Source organism: Denticeps clupeoides, chromosome 5, assembly GCF_900700375.1.
Source record: "Denticeps clupeoides chromosome 5, fDenClu1.1, whole genome shotgun sequence".
Taxonomy (NCBI): Eukaryota; Metazoa; Chordata; class Actinopteri; order Clupeiformes; family Denticipitidae; genus Denticeps; species Denticeps clupeoides.
In genome coordinates this window covers 17,233,871-17,257,003 of record NC_041711.1, presented here as the reverse complement: position 1 = coordinate 17,257,003, position 23,133 = coordinate 17,233,871, and the positions used below count along the sequence as shown (strand labels likewise).

General features: G+C 40.0%; 1 protein-coding gene across 3 annotated transcripts in view; it reads left to right on the top strand.

Annotated features, from left to right (window-relative positions):
• LOC114789682 (low-density lipoprotein receptor-related protein 1B-like) overlaps positions 1–23,133 on the top strand; it is a 186,110-nt gene that overhangs the window by 143,056 nt on the left and 19,921 nt on the right. For all 3 annotated transcript variants that reach the window (XM_028978929.1, XM_028978928.1, XM_028978927.1), the window contains exons 67-81: positions 2,185–2,301; positions 4,732–4,838; positions 5,737–5,869; positions 7,838–7,944; positions 8,949–9,081; positions 12,197–12,319; positions 12,466–12,588; positions 13,196–13,336; positions 13,845–13,979; positions 14,596–14,715; positions 15,321–15,562; positions 18,515–18,738; positions 19,529–19,635; positions 20,691–20,807; positions 21,481–21,654. In XM_028978929.1, coding sequence (XP_028834762.1) covers positions 2,185–2,301; positions 4,732–4,838; positions 5,737–5,869; positions 7,838–7,944; positions 8,949–9,081; positions 12,197–12,319; positions 12,466–12,588; positions 13,196–13,336; positions 13,845–13,979; positions 14,596–14,715; positions 15,321–15,562; positions 18,515–18,738; positions 19,529–19,635; positions 20,691–20,807; positions 21,481–21,654 — 2,103 coding nt within the window. The remainder of the gene's footprint in view (positions 1–2,184; positions 2,302–4,731; positions 4,839–5,736; positions 5,870–7,837; positions 7,945–8,948; positions 9,082–12,196; positions 12,320–12,465; positions 12,589–13,195; positions 13,337–13,844; positions 13,980–14,595; positions 14,716–15,320; positions 15,563–18,514; positions 18,739–19,528; positions 19,636–20,690; positions 20,808–21,480; positions 21,655–23,133) is intronic.

Genomic DNA, 23,133 nt, shown 5'->3' with positions numbered 1-23,133 from the left:
TGAGTTTAATGAATCGTTCATTGACAAGCGAGCCCAACAAGAGGCAAATGTTTACAGTGAATTTACACCCATATCAGGTTTTTGCCCACAGGGCACCCACTCTTAATTTATCTGCTTTGTAAACCTCGAAAAGATAGCATAGCATATCAGAAGTTTGATGGCTATGTCAGACACATCATTAACTTCAACGCACTGATATGATTTATTTGTGATGATAGCGCTTTTGTCTTTATCTTATTTTTAGCTATGCATCCTGATGTTTCAAAAGCATTGCACAGAACAACATTTTTACATATCTCTGTGACACCTGAGATTACTTTAATGTTGTTGTGATGTGACCTTCTGTTGGCCATGCTGTTTTTAACACCATTTACATTCAACCTGCTTCTGAAATGTGCTTCATTTCTGTCTATAATGCCAGTCATGCAATTTACATTTGATTGGAACGTATATAACAAACCACAAAAAGGTACATTAAGAACATAATATTATGCAGAATTGACAGCACATGATTACAAACAGGAAAAGACCAGACCCCTGGTAGGATGTTGGGATGTGTGGTCATGAGGTGATGATTCACTGGGCCGTTAGATGTCCTGTCTTAAAATCATATGACTGCACTGTTGACATTTTGCACATATGCAGGACTGTTGTGGTAAGAATCCTGATTCTATCTGCTATGTGGATGCAGTAATGCAGCAATAATAATGTAATTTAGTAAAACTAGTAAAGAGCACAGTAGTCTTTAAAAAAATATGACAATAGAAAACCCTGGTCTCTCTTATCTCTTATTAAATTGAATCATTTATATTTATTTAGTCAACCCTAACAGGTACAGTCTGTAGTGGAACCCTATTTTAATGATGGATATGAGGTACATTTGAGATTTTATTGTGCTGGAGCTACCTGATTTCTGTGCACTGCATTTCATTTCCACATCAAGCCTCACAGCGAAGTGACATTTAGCTTCAGCGGACTCCAAGGAATGGTAGTGAAGCTTTCATTAGTGTCACTTGGGCTTAATGGATATTTTTCTTTCAGCTCTCATGAATTATTTAAAGGCCCCACTACAGCTATGGCCCAATGTGGATCGCCTTTTAATTTGTTTGATATGTCCTCATAGAGCTGATTTAGATCTCTTTCCCTCAGACCCCCCAAAATAAATGAAGTTGTCCTCAAATTTATTTTTCTCACCTCTAAGAGCACACAGGAAACTTGTCTGTCTGTCTTTCTGTCACATCAAGCTGGTCTCAATTTATTACCGCAAATAATACTGACAACACGTTCTGTATATTGGGATTTAATTTATTTTACAGGCACGTACCACAATCACTAAAGTAAAAAATTCTGACTTTAAACATTTCTGTGAAGATTTCATCCCCGAGTCGTCCTCCTATTCCTGCTATTCGCACCTGACCGTTTCTCCTAACAGAAGGTTACTCAGGCCCTGGAGCAGATTTGGCAGAACGGATCTTATTAGTCTCCCCTCACCCCAGATAAATTACAGTTGCTTTAATGCCACAGCCAGTCAGGGTATTAACATTGAAATGCAGTCATTGGGATTCTCAATTAATAATGTATTATGTATTTATCTTTTGTGCTGATAGTTGGATTAAGGATCTGACAGTGGCTGGGGAGGAAGTTGCATTGTTGATTTCTGGTATTGGAACAGCGCTCCAAACAGGGATTAGCAGAACAGGGCTGAGTGTCTCTTCTTTTTGAAAATCGTGTTTTAGGTTAAAATGCTGAAATAAGTGCTTGTGAAAGATAGGAGGAATCTACTGTTTCGCCTGAAGCAACACCGTTCATTCTTTTTTCAAAAATGGCTTTTAATCATGTCTAGTCAGATATCTTTTAATCCTTATCGCCATAATTCAACCTTTATTTTATTTTCCTTGGTTGCGTACCTGGGAGGCAGAAACACATTCCTTGCTTGGTTCAGCATTATGGGATATCTGGCTCACTTTTCTCTAAGTTTAGTGTGACACTTAATTTCTACCAGATGGAACCTTAGCTTTCCTCGGTAATGCGGGTTCCAACTGGGAGACGGAATTGGTGGGTGAGACCCCTAGAGGAGCATGATTGCACCTAGCTGTGAATATGAATATTTATAGCTTCTCAAAGCCCTTCTCTGTTTCTTTGTTTGTTTGTGCGTGCGTGTCTGTCTGTTTGTTGTTTGGCTAGATGAGAAGACCTGTGGGCCGCATGAATTTCGATGCAAGAACAATAACTGCATCCCGGACCACTGGAGGTGCGACAGCCAAAGCGACTGCGGAGACAACTCAGACGAAGAAAACTGCAGTGAGATCCTCTCTGTTTTTTCCCGATGGCATTTTCAAAAATAATGCGCTTTTATTCTCGCTATTACTGTTCATCGCCGCCTCTCCGGGCTGAATTTAATGTGTCAGGGCAGGTAATCTTACACAGTCTGAAGACGACTGTTTTACGTCTCATGGTTCTCAGCGCTGCTGCGTTTTTGATGTCACATTGCCATTGCCCATCAGAGAACTTTAGAGTTTGCTCTGTGTGTGTGTGTGTGTGTGTGTGTGTGTGTGCGTGTGTGGTGATTAAACTGAAATGAAAATGCCAGGGCCAGGGAGGCCCAGCGCCATTCCCAGAGGAGAGCAAACACTTTAAAATGAAAGTTCGGCTCTGTGTTTAAATTCTCATCTCTTCGGCTGTTCCCTGTACCGACCTGGCCAGTTGGGTCATGCACCCTGTCTATTCCACAGACCTCATTATATTCAAATACCACTCACTTACACTTTATTGCTTTTGGGGATCTGCTTTTTTAAAAAAGGCACTTTCTTGAGTATTTTTGTGGGAATCAGGGATGTTTGGTTGTTTGTCCTGCTCTTGGCATGATGACTTTAGAGCTTAAAGGTCAGCAATGAAAAGGCCAGGTGGGCCACTTTTCTTCACAGGCAACAGGGCACCAGCTGGTATTTCCACCCTGAATTCTTATTCCTGTTTATTGTCTGTTTTTATATAGCATATCATAGTAGTCAAATGTGTAAGACAATGTACTATGAACCAGATGGTCACAGATGACCAAGATCTGGGCATATGAATTCTGTAACTTCTGGCTGGAAGTCACTCTGGAGAGCATGCTAAATCTAATGTAATGCCTCTGTTACAGCTGCTCTGGTATATCACAATCCCTATGCAGATGTCCAGGGTGTATGCAATTATTGAGGTCAACCTGTAAAACATACAGTCAAGATTACATTTAGTGCCTGTCCTGGGGACACTTGAGGATTGACCGGGAGGATGTTGACTAGAGGCGACTGGGCTGCTGTGCTTGCCTGTTACCACAGCTAATTTAGTCATAAATAATATAAATATGGCTTATTATAGTATTTGTTGTATTCCAGTTTCCCTGTATTCATGTGTACTGTGATAAACAACATTGTTGAGACCATTGCACCGTGTGCTGTGCTGCTGTGTATCACATGTGACTATCACTTCACTATAAATTGAGAAAAATATTGAGATCGTTAGAATCACTTGGAAGCCCCGTTGCAGACTACCAGTGGCATGTGCTTAATTATATTCAGGAAAATGTTCTGTGCTGCGATGAGGGCCTTCTCTGTCTCATTAGCCGTTAAATAAATTGTATAAATAATGTGTAATGACAGTGTCTACATCCTTTACTCCTGATATTAAAAACTGAGCAATATTAACAAACAGTATCATGTGTACCATACAGGATTTATCATTGCTGCTGTCACCGTCATATGTCAGTTTCCTGAATCTCTATGAGAATCTCTTGTAGATGTATTTGCTTTATTACTGGAATGTAATGTGTGTGTGCATGTAGGATCTAAAAATGCATTGATGCTGGAATTATAATTTTTTTTTATCTGGCTAATTTATGATGCTAGTCTATGTGTGTAACTGTAAGTGTACGTTCATGTGTGTGAGCATGTCAGTAGCTGCCTTTTTTTTTTGCACATGCTTACACACACATACATACACACTCACACCAACACACCATGAAGACTATATCCCTGAAGGTTGCAAGGATTTTGAAAAATATGCCCACTACACTTTACCCATAAATGTCACAGGATATATAACTCAGGCTGCAGCCAGGCTGCTAGCTGGAGGGCATTAATTGAGAATAGGTTAGGTGGGCTCCAGAAAAAGCCAGGCCTGGACTGCTGTCATCAAGGACAGATGCAGAGTCTAATGGCCGCTCAGGTTTGTTAACGGCCTCTGCTAATGAGATAAGAACTCGGGTGGAGAGGTTGGAGTCTGCACCTTCACTGCTGCAGTCAGCGGGCCATCTGTCTACAAGCAGAGAAATAGAATAGGCTCCTAACGCCACTAGCGCCACACTGATGAGGGGAGGGAGGTGCTGAACGACTGCTTGGCTTTGAAAAAAAGGGCACAGAAGAAACTTCACTTCACACAAGATGAGTAATTTATCTCAGCAAAAAATAAGTGCCTTCACACCTTAGTCGAACTGCGCTTCAGGCTTTTAGAGCCACTTTGTAAAGTTTCTGGCGACATTGGATCCCTTCAGAGTCACTTTCAGCGAAGCATAAAACTCTTAAAAAATTAACGACTATCATCTTCACCCCTTTCTGTGTGGCCCGCACTAATTATCTATTTATAATCTGTGTGAGATCACTCAAGCACATCTGTTCCATGTCCAGCAGAGACTTCTGCTCAGTGTCTCTTCCCAGCGCAGAGTCCGCTGGTTCACGCTGCTCGTTTCATCCACAGAGCCAGTTACCTGCAACTCGAAAGATTTTGTCTGTGCCAACGGGGAGTGCATCTCAGCAAAGTTCCGTTGTGATGGTGACTACGACTGCGTGGACAACTCAGATGAGGTGCGTGGACAGCATACTGTTGCCAAGGTCTACAATGATCATACTATGTCTGACTGTGAGATTTGTTTTTACAAATTAGGTTTGTCAAGTCCCGTTATACTAAATCAGTGCCCAACTTCATAAACTGTATAAATGGAATGTCACCCTGTAGGAGGGCTGGCCTTTGTCTGAGATGTGACATGGGGTTTTTTTTGGAGCCATCTGTCAATAAGACACAAAATCTGTTTTGCAGAGGTTATATTTAAGTTTTTATGTGGAATAGATTTTTTGGAGTCATCATTTTAAACCTTGTTCTTACATATAGGTTTGCTGCCTCATTGTTTTGACTAATCTGCTCATTCATACTAAATATAATAAAGTTGTCAAAGTGCATTTTGCATTCTGTGAATACGCTGTGTTTTCAAGATATTCTCAGGGTTCAAAAGATCAAATGAGGACCCAAGTTATTATCCGAGTGGCACTTGACCTCCCTTATACAGAATGGGTTGCCTTCTCATTGTGCTCCAGTAGCCCCAGTATCTTCAGATAGCCTTGAAAATAAAATAAAAAAAAAACATACATATATTAGCATACATATAAATGAAGGATTTTCCCTAAAATGTGAAGATTTGGGTGTCTTACAGATTTATAGCATTTGGCAGAAGCACTTATCCAGAGTGCTTTTGACAATTCAGTGCTTTAGACAATTATGAAAGAGCTATTAAGCAATATGTTGTTAATAGATGGAAAAATACCTTTGTGTTTGTTTATTTATGATTTTTTTTTGTTTATTTGACTGCATATGCAACAAAACAAAATCAATTATGAAAGCCCAGGTAGCTCTTATTGTTGGTCTTGTTTATTGTGGCAAATAAATGCATTCAAATTTGTCCTTGGCACCATGTGATCCATTTTGCAGAAAAACTGTGAGAGCCGCTGTGCAGCAGACCAGTTCCAGTGTCACAACAACCTGTGCATTTCCAACCAGTGGCTTTGTGATGGGCAGGAGGACTGTAAAACAGGAGAAGACGAACTAAACTGCCACACCACAGGTAAGTCCAAAAGAATTGCTGTTGACACTCACTCACTACCCATGACCAGCTACTCCAAAGCTAGATCCTGGGACAGAGTGCAGGGCGTACACACCATTCACTCACACTTTCACCCCAGACAATTTTACAGACAATTTACAGTCACTGTTTTAGCCATCAGGGGGTGTATTTCAATTGGTCACATGGGTACAGGTGTGTGTTTACAAGGGCCTGCACTTCAGCCATAGTGGATCTCCATCAGCAAGCCACCATTACAGCACAAATTAAGTGTGTTTTAATGCAGATAAGATATTCAAAATAAATCAATAAGAACTAAAATTGATTATAAGCATGACATTCCTTTGATTTAAGCTGCTGAGTGAGAACTGAAGTGAAGTGAAGTGAAAGTGAAGTGATTTTTCATTGTGAAACACTGCAGCACAGCACATGGTTACACAACAAAAAGCTTCCTCTGCCTTTAACCATCACCCTTGTTGAGCAGTGTGCAGCCATGACAGGCGCCCAGGGAGCAGTGTGTGGGGACAGTACTTTGCTCAGTGGCACCTCAGTGGTTCAGGATTTGAATCTGCAATCATCTGATTACGGGTCAATTTCTAAATAAAGTTTGAAGAACCTCCATTGTGCAACACTTGATTGCTAACCTGTAATACAATCTAATCATATCACTTCATCACAGTCAAATTTCACTATAAGCAGCAAGTGCAAAAACAATTGCAAACTGTCTTGAAGCATCATTGCAAATATTTATTTCAGACTGTCTTGTTAATTAATTGAAAAATAATTTCCATCATAGAAGGGAACATGTTCATTTATTACCATATGCCCTTGATTTCCTGTCCTTCATTTAGCATTTTCCATATTAATATAATGAGGATTGCATTGTTTTTGGGGAAATCTTTCTCCCAGTTGCATCAGTCAGCTCAGGTTTGTATACATGCTGAGAAAAAACAGCAATTGTGCATCTATATTTTAATGCATGCAGTCAATGAGATATCAACAACAAACCTATATAAAGTGACAAGAAAACAGTATCTGAATTTGTGAATAACTTGCAGGGTCTGCAGCCTACTTCAATGCTAACCCTACATTATATTAGTGAAATAGCCACACTTAACCATTCTGAGAATAAATCTGATTGGTAATATATTCAGCAGAAAAGGACAAAAGCATTCTGATGCTTCTCCTGTACCTGAATTGGCCTTTGTCCTTCGGAGCCGGAGTGGTTTTCTTCCTTCCTTTTTTTTTTTTCTTACAAAAATTGAGATTCAAATGAGCATTTTGAGATACACCATTTTCCCCTCCTTCTTCACCTTCTGTCTCGCCTTGAATATTTTATCGGTGGGCGTTGTGGAAAGAGTATCCGAGGACAGTTGTGTCCGTAGTCGCACAGAGATTTATTCCAATTGCATAGGCCAGAGTGAGACACATTTAAAAGCCCTTTTCCTCTTCTTGAGTGAGTCCCCAGACTCAGGCAGTGGTGGAGAGGCCGGCTTGCCATTAAATGAATATTGATGTGTCTAAAATGCACAAGAAGCAGTCTCTGACTCGACTCTGACTCAGAGTTCAGGCCAAGTGTTTACCCCAACTCCTTAGTGAGGTGAGCCGGCTCTATCCGTAATAAACAGACCTTTCCGTGTCAACTAAGAGACTAATTAAAAACAAATGAGATCATTCTTTTATCTTTGTTAATTTCAGCCTGTTCTTGCACTGAACTGTAGGGACCAGAGCTGGCGATCTGTCACAAGAATGATAAAGAGCCGGTGCTCTGAATGTTTCTCTGTTGGAGAGGGAGCTGACTGAAAAATGCCACATGTATTATTTCAGGGAAATACAGAAACTCGCAGACCTCACCCAGAGACAAAGGTCTCAGCATGAACACACCAATGTTCAATCAGCAACATCACCTCACAACACAAGCAGCATTTGCATATAATTGTGAATTTATTTCCCCTGTTTTTGGTGTGACAGTTTCCCCTTCCTGCTCCTTAAATGAGTATGTCTGCTCAAGTGGGGGCTGTGTGTCTGCCACGCTCAGGTGTGACGGGCAGGACGACTGCGCAGACGGCTCTGATGAGGTAAAATCTCCTGTGGTCCCGTGTGATATATTACTGACCTTGGTCAGCCGCAAGGCATGCTGGGAGTCTTTGCCTCCCAATTTTGTTAATTACAGTTTGTCTTTATTGCTTTGATGCAATTCACATCATCCTCTTTACCTACTGTATATTCATTGTGCTGATGCATAGTACCTTTACATTTACACATATTTTACTACATCCTGAATCTGACAACAATCATTTTGTAGAATTGACCAGGACATAATAATCAATTATAAATTATTTAATAGAAAGTGTTGTAGTAATGTGCTGTTGAAGTACTTCTATATGGCTAATTTGCACCAGATTTGGTTTGTTTCATTGGCTTTCAATGAGTTTGTGTTATGAGTTTGAGATTTTTGGTGTGTAAAGTACTCCAGACTCTGCAAATGACTTGTTTGTGTTTGAGTATTTCATCAACACTTATTAAATCATTAACTTGTTAAAATCTATGAGAAATTCTGCGGCTTACTTGTTAAAGGCTAATAACCATCTTCTCTTGAAACAGCAACGAATCCTGGACCTCGAATACAGAGCAGTTTTTATTGCCCATTACCCCAAACTGCAATAAAGCCTCTGAGGACCAGCGTAACCTCATAGTCTATTTTTTCACCTGGCCCTCAGAGCTTATTCCTTGGGTGCTCCCAGAGGAACTTGTTTTAATTAAACCCTGCTTCTTAATTCAGCGTCAATAGTTCACCTCGGTGTGCCGGTCTTCTAATAAGCACCATTAAAATAGGCCCTTCTCACGAGCCCCGAGAGAAATGCACCTGCATCGGGCCCACATGCATTATATATGAAAAGCTATTTCATCGGTACGGAAGGCCAAAGTCTCTCGCTAAAGGGGACGGTGACTTTATATTCAACCAATCATTCTAATTCCATCCTTGTGGAAACCACTACCATGCAGCATGTGGCTGCATGATTATGGGCCAAATAAAACAATATGTGCGTGTGTGTGTGTGTGTGTGCATGCATTCTAACAGGAGGATTGTGTCAGAGAGTGTAAAGAGGACCAGTTTTTGTGTCAGAACCGAGCCCACTGCATCCCTCAACGCTGGCGCTGTGATGGCATCTTAGACTGTGTGGACCACAGCGATGAGGACAGTTGTGACCATGGTAATCACCACCCCATTACTCTGTTACTATACAGCTGAGGTTGGGAACATGGTTTTCTTTTCACATCGCTTATTTTTGTCTACATGGGTCTACAATTAAACATTGAATGTTTACAGGTAAGAAGCATTGCTAGATAGAGGGCTTTGTTTCCATGGCATTAATTAAGATGTTGCCTACTGGATGGCATCAGGAATGTTCGATTCCTGAGTGATGTTGTAGCACTTTTTTTTGTGTTTTCTAATTTTACGATGATTTTGGATAATTTTACACTTCAAGTGTAGGCATCAATACAGGTGATGCATCAATTGACAAAGTTTTTTAAGCCAAATGTGCATCCTGTTGCAACCCTCCCCATTTAATCTCTAATGTGCCTTTCCCAGTTCCTGGGTTATTAGTAATAATCAACAATAAAAATGAAAAGTCAGATCAACATAGATGTTCTCAGCTCTGTGCTGTGGCTTCATTTATGTGTGCTCAGAAGACGTGTCCAGGTAAAGACCCACTCATCATGAAAACTGGAGATCATAAACTCCTGATCTGTACTGCATTTCAGTGAAATGTTTTAATGTTGCCCATTGATACTTTGACCTCACAGTATATGAATTCCCTCTTTAAAGAGCACAGATGTATTGAATATTTTAATGCTGGCATTAGTCATGTTAAGCCAGCGGGGTTGTATTAGCACTGTTTTTTTTTTTCTTTATTTTTTGTGCATTGAATACTATATTCAGCCCTTTTGCATTTGTTTTCTTTTCATGTTGGTTTTTACCACAGAATTGCATAAGATTATATCATCCGAGGTGTAGATTGTGTAGCCCTCAGTTGCCTCAAGATCTAGAGAATTAAATGGAAAGTACAGTTCTGAGATCAGATTGTGCTGTCTCATCAGACATTTTGTGAGTTTGCCTTTGATGTTTGCCAAGTGAGAGCATGTAGCTGTACAATTCGCAGGTGAATTGTAAAAGGGCGCTGTCATATCTTTCAACATTTTTTTTTATGTTTTCCACCTCCTCTTCGATCTTTGCTTGGCAGTCACATAAATACCCTGTAAAGTTCTGTAATATCAAATTGTAGCAGCTTCCAAACTAGTTTAAAAGGTCATATAAGGCAGTTATTTCTTGGAAGGTTTACATAAATAAATGTTGCATGCTGTATTTTGTTTGTTGTGTTGTATTTTTAATAATTAGTCAGAAAAAAAATGTTTTTCATGTAGTAGATGCCATGATTTCAGCAGCAACTCCATGTTTTATTTCTTGGTCTGTGGAGCTGCATACAAAATGCTGGGCCAATCAGCAGCTGTCCCCCCAAGAGGCAGAGTGAGATGTGACCTCTGACCCCGCTCACAAATACCCTCAAATGAAAACCCAAACAGTGAAATAATCACTGTGCCCTTTCTTCCTCCCTCATTATGTGATCGCCGACAGTATCTGGGCCATCGTGCTGTGGGTGTATGCTTTTTTTTCCCTTTCACTCCAAAGAATGAAAAAGAACAAATAAGGCCAGATTTCTTCTCACTTTCTTCACAATTATTTTAGACTGGCTGTAACCTCTGTGTCTAGCTTAGTCTCAGCATGCAATACTTAGCATGCGTGATACCTGCTCTGACACAAGTCCTTAACAAAACTTTGTCATTAAAATTCAGCAAACGGCAGGATTCTGGGTTATTTTGGTACATTTTGGTTGTTAAAAGTTAACATATCTTGACTCGGAATAGCATTAGGCTCAATGCAATTTAGCCTCAAATATATTCAGTATAGTTCAGCAAATTTTTGATATTGATCATTAATCATGAATGGACACCCCTTAAATGCTGGATAGTGGTGGCCTAGCACTTAAAGAAGAGGACACCAACCATCAAAGTGCCACCAAGGTGCCCTTGAGCAAGTCCCCATCCCTGCACTACTCAAACGGGCAGACACATTTTATTGTGTACACTGAGTGCTTAGTGCTGTGTATCACACATTACATTTTCTCACTGGATCGCATTTACATTTAGAACTTTGTGCCAATGTACATGGTTAAAAGCACCTTACAATGCACACGTTTTCCTCTGATTTTCATTAAAAGAATATATTTTTTAAATAAAAAACTTAAAATGCATTGTTCCAAATTATTATGTACAATGCAGTTCAAACATATTTTATAGGCTAAAAATAACTGTTACATTTTAACATAGGACCCCTTATTTAATAGCAGCTTCCCAATTCTTGCATCCAGTTTCTGGAGAGTTTCAGATTGGGTTTCTTTGTAGGATGTCAGATTTGCCTCCCAGAGCTGCTCTTTGAATGTGAACTGCCCCATAGATATTTTGCTTGAGGATACTCCAAAGGTCCTGAAAAGGATTGAGGTCAGGGGAGGATGGGGTCACACCATGAGTTTCTCACCTTTTATGCCCATACTGACGCAGGTATTCTTTGCAGCATGAGATGATGATAAATTTTCTTACGATGATAAGTGTTGGTTTTTATTCCTAGTCCAAGGCATTTAACTAGTTCATGCTTTTTGGCAGCAGAGAGAGCCTTTTTCTTTCTACTTAATAATGTTGAATGTCCTTCAGAACTTTTTACTTTAATTGGGCTTCATGAGATAAATTGTAAACACAAAATGTTTCATTGTTGACATTATTTGTAAATCCACAGAAGGATTTACAGTAATCGATAAAATTGAACAAAACAAGTGCAGAACTCATAATGAAATGTTGCACTGCATACTAAATTGCATTTCTGAATGGTTATAATGTTGCTGTGCATTATATCACAGTTATAAAGACTTGACATGACTTTTTCTGTTTAAATATATATTGATGAATTGCTGTAGGTTATCCAGTGCTACACCAAGATCTGGTTCTGCAGATAGAATACAGACAGGTTTGAATCCTCTCTCCTGTTCTGATAATAACAGTAAATTCAGAGGAGTTCTTGAAGAAGCAATTATATTACGCCGTGAGCATGGCACAGCTCTACTAATGAAGAAATGTGTAGCATCTTTGGTCTGTTTCAAAGGAAAACGTGCAATTTTTCACAGAGGAGTATATTTTTAGATGTGAGCATAAAGTTTTTAATTTATACATCTCTTTCATATGTATGCAGGTCTTTGCTAATTCTCTGACTTTCAGGTGGACACATTTGCCATCCAGATGAGTTCATTTGCAACAACACTCTCTGCAAGCTGCATATCTGGGTGTGTGATGGTGAAGATGACTGTGGAGACAACTCAGATGAAGACCCTGAAATGTGTGGTAAGTGTTATTTGATGGAATTCTATTTAAATAAAATAGTTATAATTGTCATGTTAAAAATCATTATTAGTAAAGTTCTTAATAATTCAGGATTACTGTTTTGTGTGTAACATGCCATCTTATCGAAATAATGTGTGTGTGTTCAGCTAAGTTACCATGCCCGCCAACCAGAGCATTCCGCTGCAGGAACGATCGGGTTTGCCTGCGCAGGGAACAGGTCTGCAACCGAGTGAACGACTGTGGCGATAACTCCGATGAGGAAGAGTGTGGTAAGCACTGAGCTCCCAGTCTACCAACGCTCCTGCTAAACATGCTCCCGTCTTTGTTTGTGAAGTTTACCTCCACTCCTGCCAGGAGAATATCTTGTATTATTTCTGTCTTTAGTGAAAAATGGAAAGGTAGGCAGCTTCAAAGACAGAGGAAATGTCACGCTCTGTTCTAATCACTCAGGGCTGCTTTTCTGCATTCTGTCAGTCAGATGAAAGGGCCCGGCACTGAGATGATGCAGCTTTTATGTACGTAGCATCAGTGCCTGGGATTAACATGACTTTGAGCGAGAAATCTGATATTGCTCTGTGTATCACCCCTTATCTCACTTTCCTGTTTTAGTCTTGTTATGAGCTCTGTTCTCTCTGTGTGTGTCTGATGTGACGCTCTCAAACTTTGAAGAAAAAAAATCTAAATATGAGTGCAGAGTTCGAAAGAGGCAGGAAAAATTGGATTTGCTGCCCGGGTCTAGAGGCTCTTCTAAGAAACTGTGATGCCTATCCACATTTTATGCAAATTAATCTGTGTGCATTGTACAGAGTATAAAATCTCAGATCTTGATATCTTCCTGTCACTATCATCACTCCCCTCACCTTCCTGGCTCTTTAGAGGATGTGGTGAGAAGACCCAGGCCATGTGGGAAGACTGAGTTCACATGCAGTAACCACCGCTGCATCCCTGCTGAGCTCCAGTGTGACATGTTTGATGACTGTTGGGACGGGGGCTCAGATGAACTGGACTGCAAGGCGTGTAAGCATGACTTTGAAACACAGAGGGTGTTTTCAACTTCACACTAAGTGCAGTGCTACATGCTAAGCATTGTCCATGTATGCTACTGTAAGGTCAAAGGCATCCTCAGAATTACCATAAATAGAAAAATCAAGTAGTAATCTATAGCTTAAAGAAGAGAAAACTATTGTGTTTAATTATTTCTGTCACTGATATGATGCTCCTTAATGATGAGTTTAAAATGGGAGGAGCCTGAAGAATGACAGTGCTCACGCATCATTAAAAGATTAAAGATAGATTTCCATTCTCATTGTATCTATTCATTTATATAAAGCGAACAAGCCCCATGCTAAGCACTTAAAAATAGTGTCCAGACTCAAATGTCCAATTTTCTGCCATTGGTCCTTTGTGTATATTTAAAAAAAAATAGAGGATTTTACACATATACACACATATATTCTGTTGTCAATGTAAAGCAGGGAGGAAGCTATCATATGGACGGACTTCAATGTCATGTGTTCACTTTCAGTTCCCATTGAAGATGCATGCAGGGCGCGAGTTAATGTGTGTGGAGAAGATGCCATCTGCAACCAAACAACACCCAATTCAATGTGTCAGTGCAAGCCCGGCTTTCAGAGAAATCAAAGAACTAAGCAGTGTGAAGGTATGGAAAAAGAAAGAATGAGAAAGGTGTAGGGGCTCAGAGCATGTTTGTGAGCTGAAAGGTAAAAGACCAGACATTGAAATACATTACAACCACTATCTGCACTGAAAAGTATACACCGCTACTCAGAGCAATGTTAAAAGCTGGCCAGCTGACTGGTTCCTGCACAGTATTGGTTTTATTATATGAAGCCAATTAAGAAATAGGCCAATTAAGATAGTTACGGGTGATAGCTTATTAAGAAAAGATGATAAAACAATGTGTGTTTGTGTGTGCGTGTGTGTATTGGTGAGGTACACTGTAAGAGACGATGTTATGGTGCTATTGGATGCTTATGTAATGCAGTGTGTTTACTGAGCTCAAACAGTCAAAGATGCATGTGTAACACCGGAGGGGTCAGGGCAGGCAATGGTGGAGCAGAGATGAAGAAAGGTATAAACACTGATAAAGTCACACTGTGAATCATTCCTGGCAAACTGGAAAATACATATAAATAAAATAAATAAGTCAAGACATTGACATTTGAGGCGACCTTACAGAAATGTCAAATGTTGCTGTGAAAGGGGTAAAAAAAAGAGACATATGTCTGTTTATTCTTTCTCCTTTCTTTCCACAGAGGTCAACGAATGCCTTGTGTTCGGCACGTGCTCTCACTATTGCTCGAACACCAAAGGGTCATACAAATGCACGTGCGACAGGAACTTTAAAGAAATGGATGGTGAATGTGTCACAAAAGGTACAATTACCACCTTGCTGTTCTGCCCCAGCGTACAGAATGTGTGTAAAATCTGAAGTGCTGTGTGCTTTGGTTTAGCTCACTGGTTTCTCACGCCAGTCCTGAAAACCTACAGTTCTGCACAGTCAAGTATTTCCTACTTCTAATGCTGCTTTATGATTGCCTGAACCTTTGTGCACAATGAACAGTGATTTGCAGTAGTTTCACCCCAATCTAATGCATACAATACTAGTGTGGGCATAATGTTGTGCTGCATTGTTGCCCAAAATTAAGGCAAGGCTGGGCCAATTTATTTAAACAGCACATTCATACAAATAGGCAATTTAAAGTACAATTTGAATTTTTTTATTGTTATGGTTTTGTGCATATGTGAGATCAGATGGAAGTTAACTCAAACATAATTGTTAAATGTGGCCTATGAAAATCTGTGATTTCTGTGAATTCATGTTAATATTGATTTTTTTATTAATTTTACTACATTTCATGGGGGGAACTATTGTTTTGGATATTGTGTCATTTCTAGCATTTGTCTCTTTAGACTCTTTCCTGTTTGCTTTTATAAATGATGATAGCATTTTTTTGGTCTATTTATTTATATTTGCCAGGCCCAGAAGACCAAATTCTGTACGTTGCTAATGACACAGAAATCCACAGTTTTGTATACCCATTTAACCAAAATCCTGGACATAAACTGCTCTCTCGCATTGAGGACAATGCTCGCATCATCGGAATGGATGCCCTCTTTCACAAACACAAGTTTGTGTGGGCGACACAGTTCAACCCTGGTGGGATTTTTTTCAAAGACCTTCCAGATTGGAGCACAGCAAAGTCCAATAGTGGAATCATAGTAAGTGTGAAAAACATCTCATATAAACTACACATTTTGATTCAATTGCAATTTTGCATGTATTTAAACAATTGTTTAAAACTTTAAGGTCATTAACAAATGTCCTTGTTTTTAGAATTAATGTTTTATATTAAAATATCCTCAGATTGATGAAAAATCCTATCCAGAAATTGTTAATGTTGTAAATGACAGTGGTGTTGTAATGTGTGGACCTTTTGGATAAATTTAGTGAGGCCCATTATCAGCAGTTCCAATAGAATGCAGTGTTCACTGATGCACCTCTGCCACTTTAGAAGGTTAACAAATTATTACAGTTACCTCTGCAATCTGACATTTAGAATTCCCTATGTCTGAAAAGCCGGGGAGAGTCTTTGACTATTTAAATTTAAAACAAACAATAAAAAATTCTAAAAAACGATTTGAAATATTTACTATTCGTTGTTAAAACATTGTGGTTTTAATAACAAAAAAAAAAAAACAGCATGATGGCCGCAAACACACACAAAGGAAAATAAATTGCGTAACATAGGTTCAGTTCAGTATGTAAATGATCATATGATCATGATGCACATGATCATGGGTGCCACCAGGTGTTCCAGGGGCACCATGGCATCACAACATAGTTGAAGTGCATTGTATCATTTACCCAGTAGCTTTCTAACAGCTCATGTTAAATGGGTTTATTAGTGGAGGGTCAAGTGTGACATCTTTGTGTCTTAAATGGCCTTTTTTAAGGCCTTTTCTTTGTCACCAACTGTCACGGGTGGGCTGGACATGGCGATAAAGGAGGACGCATTCACGCGACGGGTTTAATACAAACTACACGAGACAAGGGAACATAAACACGCACAATGACCCGACGGCGAACAGACACGAACAGGATAGTTTTATACAATTATATAAATATACAACAGGTGAACACGATTAGGGAACATTACACAAGACGAACATGAACCTCCGGTCCGGACTTCGGATCCGGAGTAACCCCTGCCGGTCCGGATCATGACACCAACACATAAATATACTCTTTCCTTTTGAATGAGGGAAAATGAATGTCTTGTGTACATACAAAAATATGAGAGATCATTTGATGTGCTTCATAGTTATTCCTGTTGAAGTTAAGCCTTTCAGAAAGATTAAAGGCGCTGGTATGAAGGTTCTGCTCCCTGAGGTGGGTTCTGTGCTAGCACTCGGCACACCTGCCTGCGTTCCTACAGCAGTGTCGTGGTTCACGGTCTCTGTGACACTAATGCATTTGCTCTGAGAAAGGGGAGGAGAGGAAAACACATAGGTCTCCCCCTACAGACTGGGCAACATCAGAAACCTGTAGTAGTGCAATGACAGTCAGGCTGGGTTTTAGGGGGCAGGCAGGCAGATTGTGTGACTCTGTTTGTGTTTAGTTAGTGACAATCAGGTGTAAAATGAATTTGTGTGGGTAAGGGTCTGGTTGAGGATTAAGCTAAATTGCTGGTAATAATGTTGTGTGTAACACATCATACATATATGCGTCTGATTTCTGTTCCTGTGCTTAATTTGTATTCAGCCATTTGTCTCTGTGTGTGCATTTTATTTAGCTTTAATTCAAATGTCCTCTCAAAGATACTTCAAACAGGCAGATAAATGTTTATTTACAAAAGAATAAATGGAATTGGGAGTTTAAGGCATATGAATACACTTTTGTTGTGTATATGTGTGTGTGTGACACCTGTTAAGAGGCCTTTTTTGTATATTCACTGCATCCACACCAAAGAAAAATACATTTACACAGTGGGTATGGAAAGTATAACTCTTTGTTATATTGCAGCCATTTGCTAAAATTTTTTAAGTTCACTTTTGCTCCTCATTAATGTACACACAGCAGCCCATTTTGACAGAAAATTTATGAAATTTTTGCAAATTTATGAACAAAAAAATTAATTAAATATCAGTATTCAGACCCTTTGATCATAGTTTAGTAGAAGCACAGCCATGAGTCTTTTTTTGAAAAGATGCAACAAGCTTTTTTAGGGTTAGGGTCATTGTATTGTTGGAAGGTAAACATTTGGCCCAGTCTTGAGCACTCCGGAGAAGGTTTTCATCCAGGATGGATACTTGATGGATATCTTTCAGTCGATTGCAACCAGTTGTCTTGTCCCTGAGCTGCAAAACACCCCCACAGCATGATGCTGCCACCACCATGCTTCACTGCTGGGACTGTGTTGGACAGATGATGAGCAGTGCCTGGTTTTCTCCACACATATCGCTTAGAATTAAGGCCAAAATATTCCATCTTGGTCTTATCAGACCAGAGAATCTAATTTCTCACCATGATGGAGTCCTCAGAGTGTTTTTTTCGCAAACTCTATGTGGGCTTTCATGTGTCCTGCACTGAGGAAAGGCTTCCGTCAGGCCACTCTGCCACAAAGCCCCCACTGGTGGAGGGCTGCAGTGATGGTTGACTTTCTTCAACTTTCTCCTGACCGCATCTCTGGAGCTCAGCTACAGTGAACTTCGGGTTATTCAGACGGCCAGCTGTAGAAAGGGTTCTGGTCATCCCAAATGTCTTCCATTTAAGGATTATGGAGACCACTGTTCTGTCTCAGAGCTCTTCAGGCAGTTCCTTTGACCTCATGATTCTCATTTGCTCTGACATGCATTGTGAGCTGTAAGGGGTGTGGCTTTCCTAATCAAGTCTTATCAAATGGCTGCAATATAACAAAGAGTGAAAAATGTAAGGGGGTCTGAACCCACTGTACTTACACTGTACTTGACACTTTATTCAGCAGTTATGATAAAAAAAAAGTGGTAGGGTCAATAATTAAAAAAAATATTGTTTATATAATTTAGTCAGAGATTGGTGTGTGTGTGTGTGTGTGTGTGTGTGTGTGTGTGTCAATCACATGGGACTCCATACATTTCTGGGGTCATTGTGAGGTCAAATCAATACATATATACTGACAAAAATTATTCCAGTGCCCAGACTTCAGAAGACCACGGGACATTTCATCTGACTGGGTGACTGGGAATGTCTACTGGACAGACCACTCCAGGATCCACTGGTTCAGCTACTACACTGCCCACTGGAGGCGGCTGAGGTACTCCATAAATGTTGGACAGCTGGGAGGCCCGAACTGCACAAGGCTGATAACAGACATTGCGGGGGAGCCTTACTCCATCACGGTGAACCCAGTCCGGGGGTAAGACTTCAGTCCTTTTATTTCCACATCATAAGTACCTGGCCATGCTCTTATTGTTCTTTGATCACAGCGGGAGACAACAGCTTTGGTTTTGGGAAAGTAAGAAATGAAAAAACTCACTTCAGCTTCGCCAGATGGTTCCTTCTTGTTATCCAGCTCATCTCAGCAGTCAAACTCTTACATTTTGCAATCAAAAGCCTTTAATCTCTTGTGTTAGTTTTAATGCTGTGGTGTCCTGCAAATGTGCAATGAAAGTGATGCTTCAACAAAGTCATCTAGTGGTCTTACACTGCACTGAAAATATGGTTTTCTGACATGAATTGATAAAGTTCAGGCACATTTTACTTTGATAACTGGCCTTTGTTATTAAATAATATTTGTTGTAAATTTCAAGGATGTATGTATAGAAGGATCTATACATACATACATACATATTCAAATTAAAATTTTATTCGTCACTTACACAGTCATACATATATTCACTCAAAACAGTGATTTGTTGGGTTAACTTAATTTATTTATGACACATATTTCCACACATTTTGAAACTAAATAGACCAAATAAAAGGGTCCTATTTGCCTGCCTTAGTTTCAAATAGCATAATTCAAATAGGTGTCATAATTAAATTAAGTTAACCCAACAAATCATTGGTTTTAGTGTATGCACACACACACATACACACACACATGTGTTTATTTATACTGCTATTAAACATCTTCATATGCCTTTTATATCGATTTTATTGAATAGAGTGTAATTGTGTATACTGCTGCCACTCTTGCCTGCTAGGATGATGTACTGGACAGTGATTGGTGACCACTCACACATTGAAGAGGCAGCCATGGATGGATCCATGCGCAGAGTTCTGGTGGAGAAGAACCTCCGGAGGCCCACAGGTGTTTACAAGGGTCTGGGCCTGGGTTGCTTAACAAACAGCACCACAGACAGAAAAGTAGTAGCTGCATAGTATTATTTCTGTAGTTGTGTGTAGTCATTTTGTCTCATGGATGACCCATGCAAGGTCTGATTAGAACTCAGATTTATACAGTGATTTGAATGTAATATCTGTATTTTTAACAAAATCAAATGAAATGGTTAAGAACTGAATAAGAGCATCTGACAAATTGTTTGTCAATTTATTTATTTGTTCACACACACTTGCAATTGCATTAAATAAACTGTTTTAGTTATTTAGATATGCTTACATAATGGACTTTTTACATTTCCAACCATCTAACATTAGTAAACCTTCTCTGTTAAAAATCTTTTCTCCTAGTGAATTAATGGTGAGTGACACTAGTCACAGCCCCAGATGTCTATTCTTCAGATATACTACAGATTCAAAGCCAGGGCCCTCATCCAGCCATGTAACTTTTTCATACTTCCATACTCGACTGTGTGCTAGACCAAGACTGCTGCTGCCATCAGAAAGTTATACACAACCAGCAATATAAGGAATGAAAGGCTTTCAGGAATTCAAATACAAGTGCATTCAGTTTGTCAAAATGGGAATTTAGACTACACAACTTTCAAAGCCTTCATAAAGCTGTACAGTTTCAGGTTTCTGACACAACTTTCCGGCACATATGGGCAGAATGTTTCGGCCATCCTGTGGCTGTAGCAAACTTTAGCATACACTTGGTAATGAGTATGCCACAATTGTCCACATTAGCACATAGCAATTGTCTAGAGCTTATTTAGCTCCGGAGTGTGATTTTGGTCTGGGACTGTCAGTGATCTCAATATTGGATTTAAAACCATGAAGCCTGAATTTGCATTATTTATTAATATCTCTTGACCTTACAGAAGAGAACAAACATCATGCCAGTTTGAAAATAGTGCACGATATGTTTGCACAATTTGTGTGGTGTTTAATAGGCATTATTGTTGCATGTGTGGCTCATGAAGAATGATTTTGTGGGTTTTGTTTTTCCTTTGAACTATCCTGCAGGTCTGGCAATAGACTACTTTAACCAGCGTCTGTACTGGGCTGACTCGGAGCTGTCGGTGATTGGCAGCGTGCGTTTCGATGGCTCCGACTCTGTGGTGGCTGCCAGCAGTAAGCACGGTGAGCTCTGAACCACATTGCCACGCTCACATTATCGCCACTCCAGCTTGACGCTTATTAACGATCCCAGAACCATTATAGTGGTGCGGCGAGCTGTGCTGGGAAGTGTTGCTAACAAGCGCGCAAGGGCAAATCATGTTTGTCTTTACTTTGCACCTTATACTCAAATAACATTTGTGAATCATAGCGCTCAAGAAAAGTAAATAGCACTGAGCCTCTGAGTAATGTCTGAGATGCGGTTTTGAATGGTTGCCCGCGGCGTTGCCAGCACTTGCTTTTAGGGGTGGTTCTCTTTGGATGAGTGTGTCAAATACAACACCTTGCAAGAAATAACGAATTCCACCTCTGTCCACATCCATATGTATGCTGGATTAGATCTTCTCGTGCCCTGCACGTTAGCGCCAGACGGATGCTGCGTTTAGCTGCCAGGTCCAAGAACAAGACGCAGAGATGGAAAAGGCTTTGGTGATTTGCCATTCAGCACATCAAGCGAGACCAGGAACTGGGGGAATAACATTTGTTCAACTTTATTCTGTGCTATTATCCCATTCCTGAATTCCCATCTTGCTTTTGTTATTTGGTTTCTGTTTACTCTGGCACTTGCTGTGGACCCTGGAGGGCAAGAAGGACAAACGTTTAGAGCCCTTTATTTATTACTTTTTCCTCTTTTCAGGTGTGTCCCAGCCATTTCGCATCGACCTCTTTGAGGACTACATCTATGGCATTGGGGTGAAGCACGACGTGTTCAGGGTTCACAAGTATGGGAAGCAGGCCGTGGAGCGACTGCACCTGGGCGTGGAGAAGTCATCCACCATCCTGGTGTTCCACCGTTTCAAGCAGCAGGATGGTAACGGTCCAGCTCCCTGGAGAGCCATCTGTCTCCTCTCTGAAATGTTGAATGCATGAGGCTGCACAGGCCGTTCAAAGTGAATGGTTAGTGAGGGGTTTGATGTGGTAAACAGATGACCTTTTGGGATGCCAGGGAGTGAGCAGCTGCTTGTGGGATTTTGGTCATGACTGGAATCATGTCTGCGTTTTTTACCAGAAGGAAGAAAAACTCTCCATCAACCTTTTCATTCACATTTAGATTTTTTTTGTTTTTTTTGTATTCTCTGTGTCCATCTGCCTTCCTTATCCTTGCTCCGTGTCTCTATTGATCTTTTTTTTTCTCTATGTTGCTAAATCACTTTTGTCTTTATGGCCTGTATTCCTGTACTTTTTCCTCCTACATTTTAATTATTTACTTGTTTACTTATGGTGCAACCTCTTGCCTTTTAAATATCAGTTTCCTTTTATTTGTACCTTTTTATTAAAGCAGCAGCATAGCAGCTTAAGGTCAATTTTGAGCACAGAATGTCATTCAAAAAGCAGAGACATGGTCAGCATATCCCATAGAAGAGAGCTGACCAGGAAGCTTGTGCAGCACAACCTGGGATTCATCAACTGGACCTCAAAGGCTTGGCGAGAGAGAAAAAGAGATAAGATATCAATCAAAAATACACATGGCACCTCGAACCATATATGTTGAAAGACAGCTTTTAGTAGCTATTAACTACATTCATTTGTTTGTTTATTTTCCACTTTGACCATGGTATTCTTTAAAGAGTATATAATATAGATGATCCAAATCTCAACTCACACCAAAATAATTTAAAAAGGATAAATAGCAGTATATATGTAATTTTTTTTTGGATTATGATTCTCTTCTTGGTTTTAGTGTATGAGTTTGTTTGTAAGGAACTAGAAAATCACTGAAACTTTAGAGCAAGCTGAGCTCTTTTTGTGAGAGCAGAAGTTTTCAATCCATTCTATTCTTGACAAGAAACCAATGAAGTGTTAAGACTACAGGGGCATCCTAACTTTTCCATTTTCTACCTCCATATTCTTGCATCTTTTCTTTTTCTTTTGCAATTCTATGTCTGCTATTCACACACACATGCACAAATCCACAGTGGATGCCTCTTTAATCATTTAGGCCTTTTCTTCCTCTCCTGGTTTATTTTGTGGAGTCTGGGTGCAGCAGTCCGGTTGTTTTTAGCTATCGTGCCTCGCTGTCTGTTGGCCTGAGACCGGTCTCCCCATCCACCCCACTAATCCACCCACTCATCCCAGACTGAGTAATTGTATTAGTGCGGGAACAGCCTTTGAGGAAAAACTTCCCCCTCAACTCGGCTGCAGTAATTGTTGTGACAGCGGTTGCCTGACCCCATCCCTGGCAGTGCCACTGTGTTTTTAACTCCTGGGTTGGACAGCAGGTTTAAAAGATCCCCTGTTTGAAACATAGAATGAGAGAAATGTGAAGCTCTCCTGTATCTTTACCAGCACT